The following is a 23,774-nucleotide window of genomic DNA, read 5'->3' as shown; positions in this document are numbered from 1 at the left end:
TTCGCTTTTTAACTATAGACCGTTTCATCGGACGCGCGCGCGCCTGACCCTCAGTTAACTTCCGGTATTTTTTTATTTATGTTCATATTGATTAGTATTCTTTTTTAAATGTAGGCCTATAATAATTGTTTCATTCTATTAAATAAACAATTTGTTGAACTGGTCCTGTAGTTCGGATGCATTAAAAAACCCGTAATGGTACACATAGATCTAGCGGTTGAGCTTGGTAAAGCAGTCTAAATTATAAATATAGGAGAGACAAGTTTAGCCCAGTAACGTGTCATCTCGGTTTCCTTTGATTGATATTGAAATAATCTACAGGGGTCAAATTGGGGTCACAAAAGTGCGCATGCGCAGTAACGTTTGTTTATGCTGTTAAAATGGAAACGTCTATTTCTGAATCATCCTTTGTCAGTTATTTCTGTCATTGCTTTAAATATATATTTAAAGAGGTCTAGAAAAATTGACATTTTGGTGCATTCAAAACACTTTACTGATATTTGTCAAGAGGTGTGAATACTGTTTTACTTCATGGCTAATACAAATCATATCTGACAACAAACTAAAGACACAAACGACTTTGTCTTAAAACACACACAAAACAACAAAAAAACTATTTTTTTCTGTGCAAAAATACAAAAACCTCATTGCTCTAAACAATATAGCCTATACTAAAATTTTCTTATTATTGCTTGAAGATCTTGCTGTGTCTCATTAATGTTTTATGTGATTATTATTCTCCTTTTGTGATGTTGACAGCAGTATTAAACAGACATACCCGAGACACACATAACACGCTATACACTAAGCATGTGACATGGAGAAAAACATTTGTTGTGCGAGGGCATTATGATATATTTACAGAGACCCCACAGACTATGTAGAAACTTATCTCAATGTGCTTTCATTGAATAAAAACAAGCGTCATTTATTTTAAAGATGCAATGATGCTCATTGAAGAAAGCGCTTACATTCTTTTGATCTAATTAAACATCATTCAGCTACACATGTACGAAAAAAACTCCTATTTCTTCATCCCCACTGAGAAAAACCTCTTCAGTGTGCTTTACCTTTTTATCAAGTTTTGTGCCGTGTGATTTTTCTTCAGCTCTTTAAATCTAACCGTACACAAGCATTGAAGCATGTGTGCTCTGCTGGATTGATTTGTGTAGTCAGTTTTCAGAAGGTAATATACGAGTGCTTATCTTCTTCTCCTCAATACATGGATTCACCTTCACGGAAGTTTCCAAAGGAAAGACTGAAATTGCTTCCGAGTCTCTTGGTGACTCCACCGCTCCTCCAGCTCCAGTTCCATAAAGAACGCTCGTAATCCCGGCCCTGCTTCCTCGAAGCGCACGACTGAGTCTCTTTATCACTGGTGGGTGAAAGAATCGTCCTTCTCTCCATCTGTATGAAAAACGAGTTAATGTTAACCAATGGTGAAAGCTTATGATAGATAAGGTGCGGATGAATTCAGGAAGTGAACCGTACAGTCAGCGCTGCCCTGTGTTTGTGTGCGTTTATGTACCTCGTGCGTTTGTAGCGTGATGACGTCGAGCTCTAGTCCCCTCTCTGTGCAGCTCTTCAGGGCGTGAACGACCTCTGCATGCTCCGCCCACCTGCAGTCTACACCATTAACAGCTACGATGTAATCGCCCTCACAGAGCCCCGCCTCCTAAAACACAGAAAATCACTATCAACAGAATAACCCTCGACAACTCACTGTGTGACACAACATGCAACGATGCAAACGTACCGCAGCGCATCCACCTAGCAACACCCCGGCAACCAGAACCGGTGAATCACCTCGAAGTGTAAGACCTAGTCCCGCCTCTCCTCGAAGTAAGCACACGTGACGCCTCTGCCATCGGCTTCGAGCTGAAAACACTGTCAGTGGACCCTGTACAACAAAGATGAACGTCACACGGTTCTGTCGCCTCACTATCAGCTCCTGAAAGAGTGTTTATGTGTGTGTGTGTTTACCAGTCGATGGAAAATATCATTCACTCTGAGCGAACTGAAATCAGGGGTTTTAATATCAGGCTTCTGTTGTGTGTGAGCTGGAGGAGACAAACAGAGTCAGAGCATTTCATGAAAATACTCACTTTAGTTGGGATGCACATCAAACCCAGATCTTAACTCGGAACGCAAACTTTTTTGTCTTGAAATAAATGAAACACTACAGCGAGCAACTTCAGCACACATCATACTTGGAATCTGAGTGTAAAGACACATGAAACACTCACACTGAATCTCTGGAGCCTCAGCGACCTCATAAAAATCATCCTCCTGATCCATATCAGAGTATTTCTCCAGCGAGCGTGCGTGAGCTCGTGACAGAACCTCCTGCAGGATGTCCATCTTACGAAGCATCTTACAGACGCCGTGAAGACGCAGGGCTTCCTCGTGCCGTATGATGGCTTTACGGAGATGGGCTTTACCTGAACAAAAACAACACATTATTAAGACCCCTGAAGCGCACTATAACTAAAGTTTCAGAGGGGGTGTGCATGTGTCGTCACTACACACGTCATATGAAGTAAAGCGAGTCTCGTCTACTGAGTGGTGGAAAGACTAAATTCAGCAGTTTTGTTGTCTGTACTTGGTTTAGAATGGAATAACTGCAATTTTCTGAAACAAATGAAATACTGAAGCAGTTATGTTTGCTAGCCATTTTCAAGTTGTTTTTCTTGAACCATACCATAGAAGCGTTACCTACCTACCCTCTAGAGCGTTATATGTTGTGTAAATGTAAATGTTTTTCTAAGCAGATGTATTTCATACAAAAATTAACATATTATCAACTACATAAGCATTTAGAAAAGCAATGTAAATCTTGTAATATTCGGTTTATTAAACCACTTAACCTGCTTTGGTCGACTAGAAAATGTTTGCTTTGTGTATTTCCACCGGCGTCAAAATCAGGTTCAGAATAAACATCAGGAAAGGCCATTCCGTGCAATAATTCAGTGAACAAGGACACCTGGTTCCTACACAAGTCGTGAGGACAACTGTTGAGTCCAACTGTTTCATTTAAGCAAATAATTGTGTGTTTTAGTCCCAGTTTCTTTGTTTCTCCAATTGTAACCGGCCATTTTGAGTGTGTAACAAGGGGGCGTGTTCATGTGGTGTTTATGCGGGAAAGTGACATGCATACCCTCTATATTAAAAATACAAACTAACCCAGTCTGCGTTTGTCCTCTGGATCCTGAAGGTTGAGTTTGTCTGGGCGTCTGGAGTGAATCTGTATAAGAGCTTTAATATCTCGGCCTTCATCATCATCATATCTCATACCTGAAAGGGGACAAACATTCCATAATGTTAAGCTGTTTAAGACAATGAGCCCATTTACTAATGAAAATTAGTCATTTTTAATGGTTATTCACACTTGTCCAATATTCTTGAATTAGCTTTACCTATATTTATATTTTATTCTTTGAATGGCTGTTTGCATAATGTAGAATGTTGAGAAGCTCACCTGAGCAGTCACACAGCGCCACAGCCGTGTGATAATGAGCCAGTGCTCGGAAATGATGCGTTTTGACCTGAACCATTGAGATCCAGGAGAAAGGAACATAGTCTTTCAGCAACGGTACTGACATGGCCTGAAGAACCAGAGAATATACGTCTGATACCTAAACACACACACATACCAGCAGGTTTGAGTTAGTGGTGGGTAAAGTACATATCCTACAAGAATAAAACCATTGTGTCTATGTGTGTGTTTGTGCATCTGTGTGTTAAGGTGTTTGCGTGTTAGAGTGTGTGTGTGTGTGTGTATGAGTGTGTGTGCATGAGTGTGTTTGCATGTGTGTGTTAGTGTGTGTGTATGTGTGTGTTAGTGTGTGTACATGTGTGTTAGTGTTTATGCATCAGTGTGTTAGTGTGTGTGCATCTGTGTGTGTGTTAGTACCCTTGCTGCCTCCTGTGCCGCTTGCAGTAACACATTTAGATTGTTGTCCTGCGCATCCAGTATGACCTTCTCACACACACACTCCTGAACCTGCCAACGACAAACCCAAAAACACACATAACTCCTTATATAACATGTTAAACACATGTGGTGTAGGAACCACACTTTATTCACATTAAAATCTCTTAAGTCAGGTTACCTGAGCCACCATGAGCCGGACCAGCATGCTCAGAGCCGAGCTGCTCATATCCAGACTGGGTGCGTGAGAGAAATTCTCCTGCAAGTAGAGAAACGCACCTGCACACACACAAACACATCATCGCATTTCATGCTAAATAAATAAACAGCCATAAAACACCAGCAGAGGAAATCACGTCAGTACCTGCAGCTCGCTGAAAAGCATCGATGGCGTTCTGAATGCCGGTCAGCGTCGAGCGGTCCTCTCTGGCTCCAATCTGAGTATAAAGTGCCCCGATGTTGAACAAAACGCTTCCTTTCTCGAACGCCAGCGCTCTTTGAACCGACGGCACACCGGTCAGTGAATCATACCTGCGGAACACATCATCTATAATACAGCTCGACACAAACAAACACGTGCTCATGTATCTGACGTGCTGTAAACTCGCGTCACCAGTGGAAATGAATTCCCAGAGTTCTGTGAGGCGAGTAGAAACGCTGGTCCAGGAAATAGAGCTGATTGTAATATTCCATCAGCAGCTCCTGACCCGAATCATTCCGACTGGGAGTACGCATGGCCTGCGAGAACACGTCAGGGGTTCAAACACATTGACGTGCAAGAATGACAATCAAATCAAAACCATCATGTCAGCTGTAACTCGCACCTGTCGAAGCTCCATGACCTCATGGATTTCATTCAGGTATAGAGAGGAATCCTCCCCATAATGTTCACTGAGAAAATCCTGATGAGAAAATTCACAGGAGTGACATGAACTCTGTGATGTAGGATGATGAGAAATATGTGAAGGTTCATCTCACCTGCAGCGGGACTGTCAGATCAATCTCTTTAGTCTCCTTCAACCCCAGTGGAATCATGGGGACATTTACTGTCTCACTGTAACAGAATGAAGATTCAATCTAGCCAACCACGCAAATCACGATCATATCCACAAATATGTTCCGATGTTTCTAACCTCTCAGTCTGATAGACATTCATGGTGCTGTTCAGTTCCTCCAGTTCCTCTTTGAGGAGTTGAAGGTTTGAGTTGACAAAGCTCAACTCTAACGCCACAGTCTCCTTTACCTTCTGATTGCCGCTGGCTCTGGAAAACACAACAGCAGACACAACTAAGTGCACTACTGTCAAAATACACAACACATGCAGGGCGGTGACACGGGTCACTTCCTGTTAGTTCTGGCTCACGCTGGGACATCTGCACCCTGTGTGTTTTTGAGGAGAACATGCACCTGTACACACACTGATATACCTGTAGAGATTTTCTGCTCCGGTGCGCAGAAGAAGCTCACGGTTGATCTGCTGGTTGAGTTTAGCTCTCCGCTGTTGCAGTTTGCTGCGCTGGGTTGAAACCAGAGGCTCACATCCCTTAAACACACACATGCACATCACAATCCGCATCTGTTATGATATGATAACCAACTCGTCTCGGCGTTACTCTTCTTATCAAGGGTTTCCTTAATGGAATGTTTATACAAAAATCTCAACTCTGTCATCATTTATTCTTCCTCGTGGTTGGAAACCTCTTTAAAATATCTTCTTTTGTGTTCTGCAGATTTGACTTAACGCAGGGATGCATAAATAATGACAGAATTTGGTAACACTTTACAATAATGTGCTTTTAGTAAACATTAGTAAATCCATTAGCTGACAGTGCATAATAATGAACAATTTAGATTTTCAGCATTTATTAATCCTTGTTCATGTCAATTCAGTTATTCATGTTAGATCATGGTGCATTAACTCACGTTAAAGGGGTCATATTGTTTTAGATGTAATGCAATGTGTATACACGATTTAAGGTTCAAAAACATTATTTTCCACATAATGTGCATGTTTGTATGTCCTCTTTGCTCCGCCTCTCTGAAACACGCTGATTTTTATACAAAGGTCATGGCTCTGAGAAGCGAGGTGTGCTGTGATTGGCCAGTTCACCAGTGCGTAGTGATTGGTCGAATACTGCAAGCGTGTGACGGAAATGTAACGCCTCTTACCATATTTGGAACATCAGGTTCCTCTTCAATTGTACTGACAGGTACGCCCGCCTAGGTGCGTTTACGTTTGGGCGGTCTTTGTCGAATCAAACCAGGAACTGACGTAGATTTGTGGGGGTGTGGCTACACGAGGCATTTCGGGCAGGTCTGGGTGAGCATTCGCTTTTAGATAGAACGCATCTTTTGTTCTGTCACTGTACCTGTCTAATGCATGCTTGGTCAACTTATAACACACCAAAGATAAACACGTATTCGCGCCATATGACCCCTTTAACGTTTGATTTTAATAACGTATTAGTAAATACAGGATATAACAGAGTAACATTAACAAATTCTGTGTTAGCATTGTTAATTCGTTTTAGCTAGTGCGTTAACTTATTGTTAATAAATAGCACTTTGTGTGTGAGTTACCCAGGATCCTTTTTTGAGTGAACTGTCCCTTTAAGAGGGGATTTAAATGGTTAAATACACTTATACACTAGCAGTAGCATAGATAGAACTACAAAAGCTGTATATTAATCTCGTCTTCTATTAACTGTTTACAACCCTTATGGTGATAATGATGGTAGAGAAATAATATCACATGCTTTTGTAAAACGTCTCTTTATATATAAATATGTACGTCACATACAGTATGATCCCCAAAACGCACGTAGCGTTACCTAGCGTTACCTTGCGTAGGGATTCAGTTGAGCCCTCCTCCTCCTCCTCCTCCTCAGCTCTGAGCACATTAACATCTTCATCTGATCCAGAATCGGACATCATGACCTCACCTGCGCAACTTTCTCTCTTTACACCTGTAATGAAGACGCGCGTGCACTCACAACAACGCAGAGGGTCGCGCGCACGTTACCCGACTGAAAGCATTTAACCGTAAATCCCCTCAAACATCACCGTTAGATAACAAACTCCACTTGAACCGCCTCGTTCCACTCACTTAATGTACCGCTGATCTTCTGATGTCTGAAAACATGTCATTTATATACATAACGCGATCTTAAACGAACACATTTACACGGATTCACTAAATCCACTTGTTGCCTCTGCGCGTAGATGTGTGTCTTTCGCCTCGAGCCTGTGCGATTCAGCCAACGGAATTGCGGCTTTGCTGATTGACATGTGCGCTGGCGAATCACATGTCGATAAATAGATCGGACTGACAGCGAAAAGCTCCAATGAGAAGACAGCGGCGGGTCTAGGGGTGATTTGGAGCGGAAAATAACGTTGCCCCTGGTAACAACAAGGCATTTGCGAGTCTGCGGTACGATAATAAAAGCGTTATTTCTGTCTTAAGAGAACAACGTTTATAAATATTTGTTAACAGAATAATCGTTAATTAATAATAAAAATAATAGCAGGTTATGTAGATGACATAAAACGGTCTAATCTAAAATGAACAAAATACAGTAGTGCTACCACATACTTCAGTGTTTACTAGTAAACTGTATTAAAGTATAATGTTAATAGTTGAATTTGACTTTCTCATACATAAAGTTAGGTGTCATTAAAAATAATTGTAAATAAGAACAATTTTTATTATTTCAATTCTGTACTATTTCACCTATTTTATTGTATACTATTTATACGGTTATGCAATGTTTAAATTGTTACTATGCTATAAATTAGACCAAAATAATTTTATTTTTATCAAAAAGGAGTAAATATAAAATTATATATTAGGTTATATTTGCGTTTTTTTTAAACTTACAACATAGTGTCCAATATCACATTAATATACTGTATTTAACTTTAAGTTCAGTTTAAAGTTAACTTTAGGACAAGGAATTTACTATCATTTTGGTAAAAACCTTGTCGTTCCTTTATTTGTAAGTCGCTTTGATAAAACTAAATGATAAATTAATACCTTTACATGAAAAAACTGGACATGTTCTGATGGTTAGCTTTAGTGAAACTGCTTTTTCAGCTAAAGTAATATTAAGAAGTCCACTTATTTAAATAAAAACATTGATACATAACATATTTATTAAAATATTTATTAATTAATTATTGCAATATTTAGTTCATTAGCAGAGGTGCTTTAATACTATTCTCGTCTTCACAGATTTCTATTATTAGTGTTAGAAGACACTGAGAAATGCCAGAAGAGCGTCAATCTCTCAGGTGCTTTCCTGTGGCAGTGGAAAGAGCCGGCGCTAGCAACGCCGAGGTCATGGGATCGATCCCAGGGTATTGCACATAGTGAGAAATACATTTATAGCACAATCAATGTAAGTCGCTTTGGATAAAAGCGTCTGCCAAATGCGTTAATGTACATCTCACTTTTAATTAGATCATTAGAATATATAATTTAATTAGGTCAGTCATTTATAAGGAAACAGGGAGTTGAAGGCACATTAGATAGCTTTTGAGAAAGTCAGATGCTGACTGGATTCCATCGCTTCAGTTTGACAACAGAAAGTTGCTGCCTTTACTGTTTCCTCTTCTGATATCAGAGACCAGAGAGTTCAGCCGCTCTGACACAGCCACCTTCAAGAAAATAATCATAAGAAACACATTCAGTCAAGCAGTTTATCATGCGTGTCATTCTCACTAACATATGTCCGGGTCACCATACTTATATAGAGAAACTCACCGTGTAATTGTGCGGTTCTTGTAGTTTTTTGTGACGGGGGTGCAGCATTTGTAGAGAAATCTGAGCTTGCTCACGACTCTCTGATGCGCTGCTTATGGGATATGTGATCTGGGCACAAAACCACAAATAAAAATCCTATTAAACAAACACATAAACAAGCTCATAGTCTGTGGGGGCAGAGACTTTTCAACACTGAGATGACTGTCAAGTGTCCCAATTAACATAAATGAACCCTACACATTAATTTTGTACAAAAATGTTCTCGAGAACACCATCTTCAACTTTCTATCATTATAGAGTAAGTCAGTCAGCTGGACTATGACAAATCTTTGGCCAATTTCATGTCTTTTTTGTAGGGAGAGGCAGATGCTGGCTGGGTTTACCTGACCACAGGTGAAGACATCCAAACGTAAGCTGGTTACTCGACCCGGCGTGATGGACAGAATTGATGTATCAGACACTAGAGGATAACAGTTCAAGGAGACGCCTGCGGTCGGGACGGTTTCATCAGACAGACAGATCAGATCCATCTGAGGATGACCTACAGAATAAACATTCATTCAACAAGTTAAACATGCACACATAACGTTACTAACCGTTAAAATAGCGTCTTGAATCGATTTTTAATCTAATGAATCAATTCACATTGTCATCATATGTGAATTATATATGTCCAGAAAGGCATCAGTAAGCAACACCGTTTGATTTGCACATGTCAGGAGTCAGGGAGGAATGATAGATCACCGATAAAAGATCATTATAAATAAATAAATGAATGGTCTGCTTTAAAGACACTAACCATCTGCGTCCAGAAGTCTGTAGACAGATTTTCGGCCGGGCAAAGTGCTCTTCTCTGGATCTTCACTTAACTTCATTCTTGGCTGACCTCGGACCTCTATCAACTAGGCATTTTATAAAAAAAAATGAATATATTTTTAAAATAGTGCAGAAAAAAGAGGAACGTGTAATAAGATATGTCATGAGTGTTGTCTTGTTAAACTTAAAGGGACCCGAAAAAAGAACATTCTGTCTTCATTTACTCATCTCTTTGAAATGATATTTGAACAAATGTTAGCAATTTCAGTTCTGGGACATCATCCACTACCATAGTAGAAAAAATAGTTTATGTTTTTGTTCTGTTGAACACATAATGAGATATTTGGAAGAATTTCGATGTATAAACCGTTCTGGGGCACTTTTGACTACCATTTCATTTTTTGCCTACTATTGTACTGTTCTAGAACTGATGTATTTTCCCTAATACCTTTCCCTGTGTTCATCAGTACAAAGTAATATATACAGGTTTAAAACAACCAGAGGGTGAGTTAATGAAGACATCATTACAATCTTTGGGTGAACTATCCCTTTAAGCTTAGATTTACCTTATATACACAACCCAGAGACGGCTGACGCGTACAAGTGACAAGATGAGTTCCCACACCGACAACATCGATTTCATTATCCTGACAGACAGAGAGAGAGAGAGGTCATGTCGTCCTTTAATGCAGATGCACAATAGTTTGATCATCACGTGATGAACTCTTACTTTATTGTTGAGTTCAGCGAGACTCTGTTCAGTAATGCTGTTTGTGCCGACTATGATCAGAGATTCAAACTGAGGTACCGAGAATCTACAGACAGATACAAAAACAAAGCAAACAGACGATTTCTACCAAAGTGTCTGGTGCAAAGTTCATGGCTAGCAGGGCGTTATCGTTGTTAGTGTGGTCCAGGGGTCTTTCCTTCTTTGTATATCTGAGACCTTTCTGTCAGGTTAAAACTGTCAAGTCATATGAAGTGAAGAAACTCTCACTGTTTGCTACATTCTTTGAAGACTCGTCGCACTTCCAGTGACTGTCTGCAGAGATCACCGCTGTCCAATCTGACACCCAACGGCTGATACTTCACATCACACAGAGCCAAAGCCACGGCACAGAAACACAGCAAACCACTACTGGACAACACACACACAATACAATCATCTACAGACGGATGAAACATTAAACACCAGTTCATAGACGGCTTTAAACTTCCGGTACACATTCACAAACAACAGAGCGCCTGTAGATTATTTCCAATAACAATCAAAGGAAACCGAGATAAGCGTTACTTGGCTAAACTTGTCTCTCCGATATTTGAATTTATACTGCGATACCAAGCTCAACCGCTAGATCTATGTGTGCCATACGGTTTCTTTAAATGCAACCAAATACAGGACCCGTTCAACAAATAGTTTATTTAATAAAACAATTATACAATCAAATATTAAACTTGACCGGAAGGTATCTGCAGTCCCGGCGCGTGCTTCCAGTGAAACGAGCTACACCGAAATGTGCAAATGGAACCGGTTTGAACAGCTGAATGACTTTAAGTCTTCAAAAAGTCAAACTTTCAGGCCAGATAATAGATTTAATTTGGTGGTTTGTTTTAAGAACTGCAGCACTAAAACATGACTGTTGATGCTTTCTTTTTCAGAAAGAATGTGTGGTTATAACATTTTCAGCTATTTAATACATTTAATAATCATTTTAAATGTTTTTCACAAATTTCAAGCATTATGATGTGGTATATAGCATGCTGTATTTTTCCAGTTTCCGTATTCATCTAAGAATTTCCAAATGTATTTGTTTTTCATGATAATAAATATTTACATTTATTCGTTCATTAATTCACGAATGCGCTTCACTAAAAAAAATTATTTGCTGTAGAAGTTTAAAAATTCATTGTTTTGACTCACTTTATATTCACTTCAACACTTATCAGCTTTGTGCCTCCTTTTATTTCTTTTAAGGAAAACATCTAAAACCAAATATTTTCTTGGGTCAAACATAACTGAAGACTGCCAAGCTTTAAAGTCCTCGTGAACCGGAGGTTGCGATAGTTTTTACTTCTGTATTTTGACGCATTTTTGAGTGAAATGGAATTTCTATTGAGAAAAACAGTGGGTGTGGCTTTCGACTATTCTCTGCGATTTGATTGGCTATATAAAAACAGCCCTTGAAATTGAACTGCAGCAGACTGACAGTGAAAGGGGAGGGGTTAACGGATGCTCCGCCCAAGCCGTCTAACATACGTCACTTAAAATGGATAGTCATTACATTGCCTTCTCATAAGGGCATTAGATCGCTTTCCTGCTCATTCTCCTTCACAACTCTTTCCTGGTGAAACATTCTTCCTAATGCGGTCCGGTCAACCTTATCTCTGAAAAAAACTCTCTCTCTTCTCTCAACAGGTAGTGGTCTAGCTTTTGTTGAAACTAGAAACTTTGTATTAGCACCTATTGCTCTTGTATGACTTATCGCTTATTGCTCCCCGAACTCTTTGTAGGTCGCTTTGGATAAAAGCATCTGCTAAATGACTAAATGTAAATGTAGGAAGGAAGTGCATTTTCTGTGTCTTACCAGCTGACGCTGTAGCTGTCAATCACAGGCATGAAGTTGTGAGGGTAAGCGATGGCGTACGACATGAACGCCGCCAGTTCGCCCTCTCGTATGAGCTCCGTCTTCGACCCCAATAACTGACACACGGAGCTCAGCCGTCCCTTAACCAGACTAATGAAGTCAATACTGCTGCCGCCATCCACAGGAGTCAGAGTCTGCCAGAACAAATAAAGCTGTTATAACATCTCATGAAAAACGTGACCATACGACATATTTGGCAATACAATCAAAAGAGAAAAATATGAACATATATCTAAATACAACAATTTGCAGACAGAACCGATGAATTTGAGTTAACCACGCCCACTTATTTACATACATTTTTACATCACAATTGTACATGTCCTCAACAGTAAAATATGTAACCATAACAGTCCCATTATCCACAACATACATAATAACAGGTAGGGACCCAACAACACACCTGTGGCCACACCTCTGCCAGAGAAGAAAAGGAAGTGACGTACGAGTGCGCCATGGTGCCCGCAACTGGAATTCCAAAGAGACGACCAGCGAGGGCGTTACTCGTCAAATCAAACCCTGGAAATGAAAGAATGATTTTCCTGTTTTAATGCACTAGATATAAAGCTTCTAGATGTGATTTTAGATGTCTCCCTTGCGTCCCGTACCACCGATGAATGTGTAACGGGAGGCGGTGAGGCCTCCATCAGGACCCTGAGCTCTTCTGAGACCCATCTCTATCAATCTACGCCGGGGACCTGCGGCTAAACGGAAGCGAGCGGCATTACTGCACACCAGACTGAGAGGAGAGAGAGAGAGAGAATATTTCAACTATAACAAGACAAACAGTCAGAAGTTAAAGAAAGAGGAACACGTGATACCTGGCGTAGTTCACCAGACACAACAGACTGGTCTCCAGCAGCTGAACAACAGCCAGCGGTCCTGACACTTCCAACAGAGGAACCTGAAGTACACAACAACACACGACCTGTGTCATAGAACAACATTCAGTCGATGGGTTAATAGTGTACGTACTCTGGCGAAGACGACAGAGCCCTCGGGTACAGCAGAGACGGACACAGATGAGCAGTCCAGTTCCTTCAGATACAAGAAGAAATCAGGATCCGTGTTAGCTGGAAGCACAGAGCGCAAATACTCCACATCTGCAACACACAAACACACGTGATGGATAGACGGTTAGAATCTGTTTAACATGTAACATACATCAACAGAGCTGTCACTCATGTCATCACATGACTTTACTCTGTATCGTACACTGACATGAGGCCGAACCCTTAACCCTGTCACGATTGAGTGAAATGCTGGACTGTGATTGGCTGCTTCAGGTTTGTGGTTCATACGCTGCAGGGTTGAGATCCGGCCTCATTAAACCAAGGTCAAAGGTCACAGACACACGTGTTCATCTGACATTCCAGTGTTTCTCACCACAGACTCTCGTGTTCTTAGAAAACCACAGCTCAATACCTGGAAAGCATAACTAGAAAGAGCATTCACAGTCAGGTAAGACCGAATATGCTGCTAAAGACCCCCACATAAGGCTCAAAGTGCTGTCTACGTAGACAGCTAAGTAGGGTTTGCAAAAGGAAAAACACCAGACTGTTGAGACGCACTGCAGAATTTAGTTCATCCAGACAGCTCACTAGGCTTTGGGTCACATGCCCCAAAATTCCATTCTCTACTCGGAAATGACGTCTTGGTAGGGAGCCTGCTATGTTCATATGTACAGAATGTTATCTTAAGTAAGTAAGCACACTATGTTTTTAGACACATGCTCAAATTAGGGCCGCTCGGTTATGACACAAATCATAATCGTGATTACGGTTAACCTTTAAAACAACGTAGAAAATAAAAAAACTTAACTGAAACTGAATTTAACTGAAAAATAAATGTAAAGAAATAGCACTGCTGAATCCCACTGTAAAGGAAAGTGTGCGCTGTGGATTTATAAGAAAGGAGAGGATCCTTGCTAAATGGAATGAAGCACAATAATCGTTTACTTCCATTATTTTTGTTTCAGTAATTGATGAAGACCAAAATTGACGATTGCGATTAATTTTCGATTAATCGCACAGCCCTAACTCAAATTAAATGAATATTTAATGTTACATATAGGAATAATAATATTTCTAATATTTGACCTGTGTTTCTCTCTTTTATCTCAGATGTGTGCTGAGATAACCAGCGTGCGTGCGTGCGTGCGTGCGTGCGTCCTCATTCTCTGTGTGTTTACTTTTTTTGCTTTTTGTATAACTTATAATCAATATGTTTTTTAACTGTACAGCTGCTTTGTAACAACGAAAATATCAATAAAGTTCACTTTAATACACTTTGTCCACGCAGCTCAATTTGCAAATCTGAACGTCTATGACGCGTTGACTAGTTAGACAGCTCACTAGCTATTGAGACACAGCCCACACTCACCCTGATCCGAGAACGCAAAGTCCTTGAGGAACAGCAAACAGTCGTTCAGACCTGCGAACAGTGAGAATCCTCCACCGAACGGGTTATCCCTGAAGAAGAGCTCGAACACGGCCGGTTCCCGGTGTCTGTCTGCTCTCCAGTACGCGTACGCCATACTGAACTGGTAGAGATCGGTGAGCAACGGCGGCACGCGGGTCATGACGGAGCGTTTGAGATCCGCACACACTTCACTGTCATCGCACGTCGACATGATCTCGGGTTTGTGTTCTGACACATGCGGGTTTAACTCTCTTCTCCGCGTACTTCTCTCCTAGCATGTGTACTCGGTGACCCTGTAACGTTACTGGTTCCTCTGGGTTCCTGCTAGTATTCAGACTCCGCCCACTTACTATCATGCGCCCTGGGCGCAGTGATGCCAAACTTTCAGACTGTCTGCGCAACTTTATTTTCAAGGAGCACCATGCAACAAATGTGGCTGTTTTTCTCTCAAAGTTACATAAAATAACATCTCTTGGCTGTGTGAGAAGATGTTCCCAAGTGGAAGACCCTAGTACGGCACATTTAGTAGGATTCCCTCATCTGACATTCAAGTCTTTTAGTCTCTGCTAATGAACGATGAGTTGGATCAAGTGTGTCAGATGAGGGAGGGGGACATACTGTGCAATACTAGGAGCTTTAAAGTATACATTATATATAAATATAGGATACGTTAAGGTATAATAATGTTTATGTGATTGTCCAAATAACACTGCATGCTCTTGACACCCATTTCATCAACAATTTTCAACACATATGTGACCCTGGATCACAAAACCAGTCTTAAGTAGCACCGGAAGATTTTTAGTAAAAGCCAAAAATACATTGTGTGGGTCAAAATTATAGATTTTTCTTTTATGCCAAAAATCATTAGGATATTAAGTAAAGAACATGTTCCATAAAGATATTTTGTAAATTTTCAACCCAAAATATATAAAAACTTTATTTTTGTGAGTCGATGGCCTGCTACAGTGCCTCGGATTAACAACTTCAAAGGCGATTTTCTCAATATTTAGATTTTTTGCACCCTTTACTTCCAGAGTTTAACACTCTTGTATCTCCACCAGATATGGTCCCATCTTAACAACCCATATATCAATAAAAAGCTTAACTATTCAGCTTTCTGTTGATGTAAAAATCTCAATTTCGAAAAATTTACCCATAAGACTGGTTTTGTTGTCCAGGGCACATTTATGGAACAAGCAAGCCATATGTGCTATAAATGCTGTTTTGATTTTTATATTGTCATGTAACATAAACCACCTCACGTATAGGTTGATGACATCCCTGTGGTGTATTCCAGAATGCAGGTTAACTTACCGTCAGGATGGTTAACCCAAAGCTTGCTTACTCGAGGTGTGTCGGGTCCAGAACACGTTTAAAGGATAAGTTCTATCAACCTCCTGCAGGTTAACCAGAGTTAACGCACGAAACAACATGGAAACATTGTCAATGGATCACAGAATCACAAGTCATCATGGAAACAGTAACGTTTTTGACCGTGAAACAACGTTATAAATCCGAGTTTTAAATCTGCATTGGTGTATAAAGGGCTAAGTTAAAAAACAAATATTGTGTCATTGAATTTATACGTTTCTAAAACTATAAATGCTATTTAATATAGAGATAGTTTAGATATATTCAGGCTCCTATATAGCCTAGGTATTTTCGGTAACACTTTACATTAAGATTTTATAAAGCATCTATAAATGTGTTCATTTGTGTTTAATAACTCATTTACAAATGCATTATAAACCAGTTATAACTGCATGGATAAAAATAGGGATTCCACCGAAATACCTGCCAAATAGTGAGCCACGTTTAACTCACATGTTATAATTGCTTAATAAATGTATTTATTTATCATTTATTTGACTCTAAAGAAGATTCATTATTATCTTGATGCGATATGGGTTATGTTATACAGTGCTCGGATTGAATCAAGTCTTATGGGGGGCCCCCACCATAATACACAATATATTTGATCATAATATGCATAACTATTTATTAAAAACAGGCTTTCATAAAAGAACAGGATCCTTTCACTGTGTTTTGGATCAAATAGGCTTGGTGAACAGAAATGACTTTTAAACAGTAGTGTACGTTCAACAGAATCATTCTAGTCTTGTTTACCAACGTAGTATTTACTATTTTCCCTAAAAACAACTGGATGATTGACACTTTCTGATAATAATGTTTGTTCCAAAAGACTTGTTTAAATGCAAGAAACTAGTTTATTAGATATTAAAAATATTAATTGCGCCAAGACCACCTGTCAGTATGTGTGTTAATGTTGTGGGGATTTTTCAAGGATTTCAGTGCAGTTTAAGTCCAGCAGGTGGCGCTGAGGGACTGTTATGAGTGAGACTAACAGTCAGCAGACTATTCAACCATTTCAGTCCAAAAGTCTGCTTTATACAGGAACTAACTATGGCTATCAATGTGTCAATCAAAGCTATTTAAAGAGTGAACCCTCCATTATATGCAGATGTAATTCCTGCAACTTGGCAGCGTGTATGTGGCCGTTGGTCTGGTCAGCATGAAAAACAAGTTTTATACAAATCTGAATGAAAAGAAACCGCACAAGGTGCACTCCCTTTATAATTTCCAAAAAGCTGTCACTCATCTTCATCGAGATCTCTAACATCCCAGAAGCAGGCCTAATAATAATGCACGCAAGGAATAAACAAGCCCCGACATGGAGTTTATAAATATAGTGGAAAACTATAGAGAAAATTACCCCTAAAAAGGAGAAGCTTCCTCTTCCAGACTGCGAGGTTTATTATTCTCCATTTGTCGCCAGTCTATTTATTACTTCATATGGGGGTCCCTAATGCCTTATGGGGTCCTAGATCCCCCCGCCCCCCTTCAATTCAAGCACTGATGTTGTGTTGTTTTTCTTATACCTGCTCACCATTTGGCAGGTATTTCCTTAGAATACCCCTTTTTAGTCATGTAGTTATAACTGCTTTATAATGCATTTGTAAATGACTTACGACTCAATTAATTTACCATGTGTATGGTTTTCTACCAGTGTATTTTACATGTATTTAATTACATGCTGATTGTGTAATTAATTTGTTCCTTTAAAAAAATGCTTTTATTTGGTTTTGTAAAAAAATGTATGCATCAGCTTTATTTTGAACCGTTGCTGATGTATTCATATTAATGGAGACTCCTTTAATTGTAGAAACAGCTGTCATAATCTTTATGTGTTTAACACTTCAGTACACACAGTAAAACATTATAATTAATTTGTCACAGCAGACCTTCATCTTCTAATGCAGAGGTAGAGAATGAAACGTTCGGCCCACAGTTACAGGTCCAATATCTCATGTAATATATCCTTTTAAATGAATGTATTTCATAAAATATCCATTTAAATTTTTTGGTTTGACGTTGTTAGATAAAAGGCCATGGCTTTACAAATGTTAAAAGAGGTGGAAACGGCCTATCCTGAAAGGGTCATTGTAATTTGGAGAAAGGCCTTTCAATACTAAACTAAAGGAGGAGGCTGAGGATCAGAAAGACATTTAAGGTATAAAGTCAGTATGAAAAACCTTAAGTCGAAGTTTTTTATGTATATTTTATGTAAACGGCCTTAAAGTTATAATAATTATTGAAATATGTGAAAAGTATGCCATAGTTCCCATTGGGGTCACCTATAATAAAGCCTTGGAAACCTGCCAGAATTGAACTTTCAACCTTTGCGTTTTAAGTCTGGCTCTCTAACCATTAGGCCACAAGTATCTTTGACCCAACGCATCAAATATTGCCTAACAAGTGCACAAGAGTAATGATATGCAATTGCTCTGCAGTTAATATACTTCATTATTAACATCCTTTAACTGTTGAAAATTGTAAGGTGTGCATATTCATCCAGTGATATTTGGAGATGTTTTAATAAACCTAGTTCAAAGTCTATACAGTACATTTATTTCAGCTTTATATATAGAATAGACATTCAGTTAAGCCTTACATTTACAATCTTAATTTTTTCACATATACGTGAACACATATATATACTGTATGTTTATTGAGAGTATTGACTACATGTATCTTTAGAATTGACTGCTCACATACATCTTTTCGGAAAGTTTCGCCAACTCTTCTGTTAAAGTGTGTCGATGTCCTCCCCACAGAAAATGAGTGGGCTGTCCTGTACTCTCCTGACCCGGGGTGTACTCAAAGTGGGTACTCAGCTCAATGGCTAAAGCAGAACTTACCAACCCGATCCCCCCTCCCTGTTCGGGACCAGGGTGGTAAACTCTACCGCTGACTGGATGCATGAAGAGAGATTCCGGACGGAACGGAACGGTCAATTTAGTCCCACCCCCGCAGTACGACAGCCGCTCCTTCTGCCCCACCTCTGATAACAGGTGCGTGTAGACCACAGGCTGATCTTCACAGCGCAGGAAGTTGCGTTCACGCCCGCAGAGGGAGAGGAATGGAAAGTCCTGATGGTAGCGGTCACTCTGGTTGGCTTTCAGGCGGCTGAAGAAGAAAACTAGGAAGTGCTGATCTAATGAACAGAGAACAGACAGAATCAACAACTAAAGCAAAAGCAATTGAATCTTTTAGAGTTGATCATGTTGTGCATTTTCATTGCATAAGATGCAATTCAGTCAGTTATGTATGTATTTAAATAAGTTAAACCGTTCCATTCATTAGGGCTGTGCAAGTAATCAAAAATCAACTGTATTCGTCAATTTTGTCCTTCAAAAATGTTCATCGAGGTAAAACGATGATTGTGCCGCAGTCCCTTTTGCACACCTTTCGTTTCTAGTGGTTCAACTGTGCTATTTCCTTTACATTTATTTTTCAGTTGAATTCAGTTTAAATGCCACGTTTTGTTGTCAATATTATGATTTAGTCATAATCAAGCAGCCCTACCATTCATATTATCTCAATAAGGGTGAATACCAGAGACAGCACAGAGAACTCTGTGGTCTTATCGTCTGATACCATAAGTGTGCCATTGGCCATTTCTTTTATTATGAGCCCAGAAGAAAATAAGAGGATTAAGCAAGTAATACATAAAACAAAGTGTAAGAGGCCCAGCTGAAGTATACATGTTATTATAATGCAAATGCTTTCTTGTTACACAACAATCTGCACTGACAGTCTGTTAAGCATATGTAGCACACAACGTCATTAACAGTCCTATATGCTCCTCACTATATTCTATCAAGACCATTTGGGCTGACAAATCATATAAATTTTGCCTTTAATGGTTTGTAAGAGTTCCCAGGCCACGTTTTTTATAAAGGTGACAGTGCGTGTATGGAGTGACGTCATGAACGGATTAATACCTTTGAAGCAGGTGACAAAGTTCTTCACCTTCGTATCATCTAGAAAAAGCTTAACACGGGAAATACAATGAATAAGAGATGACGACATCCAACGAAACACTATAATGAGATGTGTGGTCAGTTGTGTACCTGCCCCTGATGGTCGATGTAGTAGAAATATTCTCTTATTCTCGGTTCTGGACTCTGTCCTTGTGTGTATGCGGACACGTCTCTGCAGAACACAGACCTCCATTTATAACCAAACAACCTGTTCAAACTTCTCATGGCGATTTCAGTATAAAGAAAGCCTCTTCATTGTGGTAAACACTGTTTTAGGACGTTAAATCATTTGTAGGTAACTGCACGTGAAAGATGTTTTGTTTATATTTAGCGTGTTCTGATTCCGGCGGAAACTACATCCGGTTCACATCAGTTCCGGCTAATGATGTCATTGTGCATCTTAAACGGCTGAAATATATCGGGGTTATATAATAATAATGACTGTATTATATATTTGTGGTAAACTGTCGGTATGTTACCGTGCTTATTTTATAAGTATCATTCTAAAAAGATGTAAATATCTGCAGTTGCGCGTTTGACCCTTTATCTAATGTTAAACGCTAGATGGCGCTGTCTTTTATTCAACAGGCGATACGGGGCTTGTCTATTAAACGGTGCATTTTGCACATCTTATAATTTCAGAAGAAGGAAAGATTTGTAGATTTAAAGGATTCTACACGTGTGCTGTAAATTTACTTTGATTTAGAAATGTGTGATGAAATAAATCGTTTTCATTTTAGGACAGATATTGTCTAGCCACAGTGAGTTGAAGTGTCAATATAAATGGTCAATTGACAAAGATAAAATAAATCCTTGACGTCGTCAACATCAATAGAATACAGCAATTGATTAACACGCATGTCCACTACTTTTACAAGATTAATAAGAAGATTTTAAATAAGACCACAGAATGTTTTTGGACACATCTTAACTGTATTTGTATTAGATGTAAGAGATACATTATAAGAATCAACAATTTAATTTTTAATGAGGCATTTCAAAGCTATGTAGCATAAGTGAAAAAACACGTTCATGATCACTTTTAAGCAAATTGACGCTCTCCACACAAAGGGGGCTTTACCACAAAAGAGTTTGAGAGCCACTGCCATAAAGAACCTTAAGAGTGCGTGTGGTGTGGCGATACCCATCACCGGAGCGTTCTCGAGTTGCCATGGCAACCTCCTCTCTCCAGCCTCCCAGCGCGCTCGCCCGCTGCAGGCGCAAGATGACGTCAGGTTGTCGGTGGTGACGGAGACGCGGGTGGACGGCGCGTGCTCCAGATTCGCCTGGACTGCGGCGGCGTCGGCGCGGCGGCTGAGCTTCTATCAAGATGACAGACGCGCTGTGGATTACTGTCACCGCGTTTTAACACCGGAAAGGAGAGTCGCCATGGCTGAGAGGTAAATCAAACCCGTCCAGCATCATTTTCGGGTGTGAAATGAAATGCGGTGATTTGGTATCCGCCGCGCCCGGGCGCGAGACTGCGTGCGTAACGGTGGTCTAACCGCTATAAGCAGCGGCATCCTTTCGCTAAATCGCATCACTTTCATACGACGTTGTGCATTCATTACGCGTGCGATTCGATGTGTGCGTGAATCCCTAAATGGTGGTTTCTAGTGTTCGCCCGGCGCGCGTGTGACACCCTCCACGCCCATAAACCACTGCCACGTAAATCCCCGGACTGATCATTGTTGATTTTCTGTCATTTCTTGGCCAAGGGGCATCACGGACACGCACCTACCGAACGCGGTCCCCCGAGGCGCGCACACGGCGGGGCGATGCGAGGACGCGCAGCACCTTGGTTTTTGAGCTCGAGCAGAATGTCATGAGGACGGAGATGCGCACACCTGCGGCACGTTATCCAGAGTCGTCCTCGCGCGCTTGCGAGGTTTTTAATAATTCATGGTTGGGAGTCAGTCGTCCGTATGAAATGTAAAGTGTCATTTTTATTGGAAACCTCCTTGTGTTTATCAAACAAAGCATAAGCCACCACAGAGATGCACGAGGGATCATCTGAGACTCATGATAAACCATACCTGCTGTAGGGTATTGATATTACCTGTCAATCATTTTGTGAGTGTAGGTTGGCGTGTTTTTGAAGGGTATGGAAAGAGGGCGTGTGTTAGAAGGAATGGGACACACTGTGAACATACTACACCCGCTGCATGTGTCTAAATCCTTTGGCCTCATGGGATAGCATGTGTTATTGATTCTAGGGTACTGTGAATTCAGACATGGTTTGATGGGCTCTCTTTATTTTCCAGCAGTGATGTTTGTCATATTGCATCAGTAAGTCGGGAGAGGATATATTTAAAGGGCTTGTTCGTTATTTTGAGACGCAATTGCCTTTTATGTGTCAATGTCATTTGACATGGGTTAGAGTTTACATGTAAATCCTTTTTTTGCTGGCAGAAACAGACTTGAAAAAATGTTGATACATATACCTGCCAAAGTTTTGTCAGCCTTGTACAGATGCAGTTTGATGCAGATAAGACACGTGGAGCGTAGCAACCTTCATAACCTTTTGCAAATCATTTAGAACCCCACCACACACACACACACACACACACACATCCTTTTGGAGATGTTGTTTTGCGTGCTCTTCCGTCAGCATCTTCCATAGAGACACACATGCTCTGTTTGCTCTTCGTTTGTTCAATCACGTAGAGTTCGAAAGTGGCTTGAAACCACAGCACATGTCCGGTTCCGCCCATCCCTCGCCCCATTGGTCTTACACATTTCTTTCATCACTGTGTTGTTGGTATGAATACCATTTGTGTGTTGTGGTTTCAACATTCAAAGGAGCATGTGCACAGGTGCCTGATCATCCCTGGCCTCGATCCAACCTGCCGAGCACCTGTTCATCTCGAGCTCAGACGACACGCCCCGCATACCGCCGGCCGGCAGTCTGTTTACTGACATCTGACACACACCACACGCAAAACAGAAAGGACAATCACAGCAACACAACTTAGATTTCATTACTTCAGACGTGCTTATAGATCAACGCATGTGCCACAGAGCTATAGATTCAAATGAAACACAAACACTTTAAGTGCTTCAAACAATGATATGTGACCATATCGAGAAGAGACGTCCGGTCGTATTTCACCCAAAACAAAAAGAAGAAATGATTATATGTATAAGGATGCTTGTTTTAGGACGTAACAAATGTTGACATTGTCTTTTTAAAAACATGACCATCATTTTTGCAAGACAGATTTTTGCATTTGTTACAATTTGATTAGAAATGGTTTTAAGTGACATGAAAATAATGTCCATGCAACACATAATCCAAGGCCTCATCTGTCTTTATGTAAGATACAATTGATCTATTCTCGTATTGATTTTTGGATGATATATGAGCCGGTCCTCTTTGCGAGATTCATTTACCCCACACTGAAGTAGAGAGACACGTGGTGCCAGCGTGAATGAATTATTCATACAGATTAACGTGATGTTAACATATAAAAACCACTGATGTCATTTGTCCAAGTGACTGGAACTTATGTTCACTCCCTCGAATAGACCGTTTGGAGGCTCTGTGTGTGTGTTTGATGATGATGATGTAAAATATACAGCAGATAAGAGTGCAGATCAGCAGACACAAGCTGCTGCCAGACTATTGTAACCAATTCAAGTGAATGGTCCAGTTCAGTGAACAACATTTTTCTAAATATCTTTTCTTGTGTTCTGCGGAAGAAGAAAGTCATTCAGGTTTGAATTGACAAAACGATGAGTAATTGATGACAGTATTTTTATTTTGGGGTGAACTATCACTTTAATAATCACAATATCTTCATTCATTTTTGTCATTTTCTATTCTGAGTTTTGTCGGAATCTCACAGGTT

The 23,774-nt window shown here is 40.1% G+C and overlaps 4 protein-coding genes across 6 annotated transcripts in view; 1 reads left to right on the top strand and 3 right to left on the bottom strand.

Annotated features, from left to right (window-relative positions):
• Positions 1-465: 465 nt before the first annotated feature.
• Positions 466-7,179, bottom strand: rhpn1 (rhophilin, Rho GTPase binding protein 1). Its single transcript, XM_079474031.1, has 17 exons — positions 7,038-7,179; positions 6,773-6,897; positions 5,359-5,474; positions 5,065-5,193; positions 4,910-4,985; positions 4,756-4,833; positions 4,545-4,669; positions 4,296-4,462; positions 4,113-4,210; positions 3,914-4,003; positions 3,479-3,635; positions 3,184-3,294; positions 2,247-2,441; positions 1,984-2,060; positions 1,757-1,900; positions 1,529-1,675; positions 466-1,407 (listed from the first exon to the last, which is right to left on the bottom strand). The coding sequence occupies exons 2-17, from the start codon at positions 6,863-6,865 to the stop codon at positions 1,216-1,218; spliced, it is 1,995 nt and encodes a 664-aa protein (XP_079330157.1). The 5' UTR covers positions 6,866-6,897; positions 7,038-7,179; the 3' UTR covers positions 466-1,215.
• Positions 7,180-8,086: 907 nt separating this feature from the next.
• Positions 8,087-14,953, bottom strand: naprt (nicotinate phosphoribosyltransferase). 2 transcript variants are annotated; one of them, XM_079475654.1, is made up of 13 exons: positions 14,537-14,953; positions 13,130-13,257; positions 12,976-13,058; positions 12,763-12,893; positions 12,558-12,673; positions 12,095-12,288; positions 10,507-10,647; positions 10,240-10,324; positions 10,076-10,156; positions 9,493-9,595; positions 9,077-9,234; positions 8,694-8,801; positions 8,087-8,587 (listed from the first exon to the last, which is right to left on the bottom strand). In XM_079475654.1, the coding sequence occupies exons 1-13, from the start codon at positions 14,784-14,786 to the stop codon at positions 8,501-8,503; spliced, it is 1,665 nt and encodes a 554-aa protein (XP_079331780.1). In that variant the 5' UTR covers positions 14,787-14,953; the 3' UTR covers positions 8,087-8,500. The 2 variants fall into 2 exon arrangements, with proteins under 2 accessions (XP_079331780.1, XP_079331781.1); XM_079475655.1 differs by having other exon boundaries at positions 10,507-10,644; positions 14,537-14,875.
• Positions 14,954-17,655: 2,702 nt separating this feature from the next.
• On the bottom strand, positions 17,656-20,313 carry cUnh8orf82 (chromosome Un C8orf82 homolog). 2 transcript variants are annotated; one of them, XM_079475188.1, is made up of 3 exons: positions 20,014-20,313; positions 19,885-19,933; positions 17,656-19,094 (listed from the first exon to the last, which is right to left on the bottom strand). In XM_079475188.1, exons 1-3 carry the CDS (start codon positions 20,146-20,148, stop codon positions 18,634-18,636), a joined length of 645 nt encoding a protein of 214 aa, XP_079331314.1. In that variant the 5' UTR covers positions 20,149-20,313; the 3' UTR covers positions 17,656-18,633. The 2 variants fall into 2 exon arrangements, with proteins under 2 accessions (XP_079331314.1, XP_079331315.1); XM_079475189.1 differs by lacking the exon at positions 19,885-19,933 and having other exon boundaries at positions 17,755-19,094; positions 20,014-20,289.
• An 823-nt stretch (positions 20,314-21,136) lies between these two features.
• Positions 21,137-23,774, top strand: part of arhgap39 (Rho GTPase activating protein 39) — a 38,427-nt gene continuing 35,789 nt past the window's right edge. The window contains exon 1 of the mRNA XM_079475187.1: positions 21,137-21,323. Coding sequence (XP_079331313.1) covers positions 21,313-21,323 — 11 coding nt within the window. The 5' untranslated portion in view covers positions 21,137-21,312. The remainder of the gene's footprint in view (positions 21,324-23,774) is intronic.

This window comes from Barbatula barbatula (assembly GCF_947034865.1).
Source record: "Barbatula barbatula genome assembly, chromosome: 15".
Classification (NCBI taxonomy): domain Eukaryota; kingdom Metazoa; phylum Chordata; class Actinopteri; order Cypriniformes; family Nemacheilidae; genus Barbatula; species Barbatula barbatula.
The sequence above is the reverse complement of the archived record's forward strand: the minus strand, read 5'-3'. Positions and strand labels throughout refer to the sequence as shown.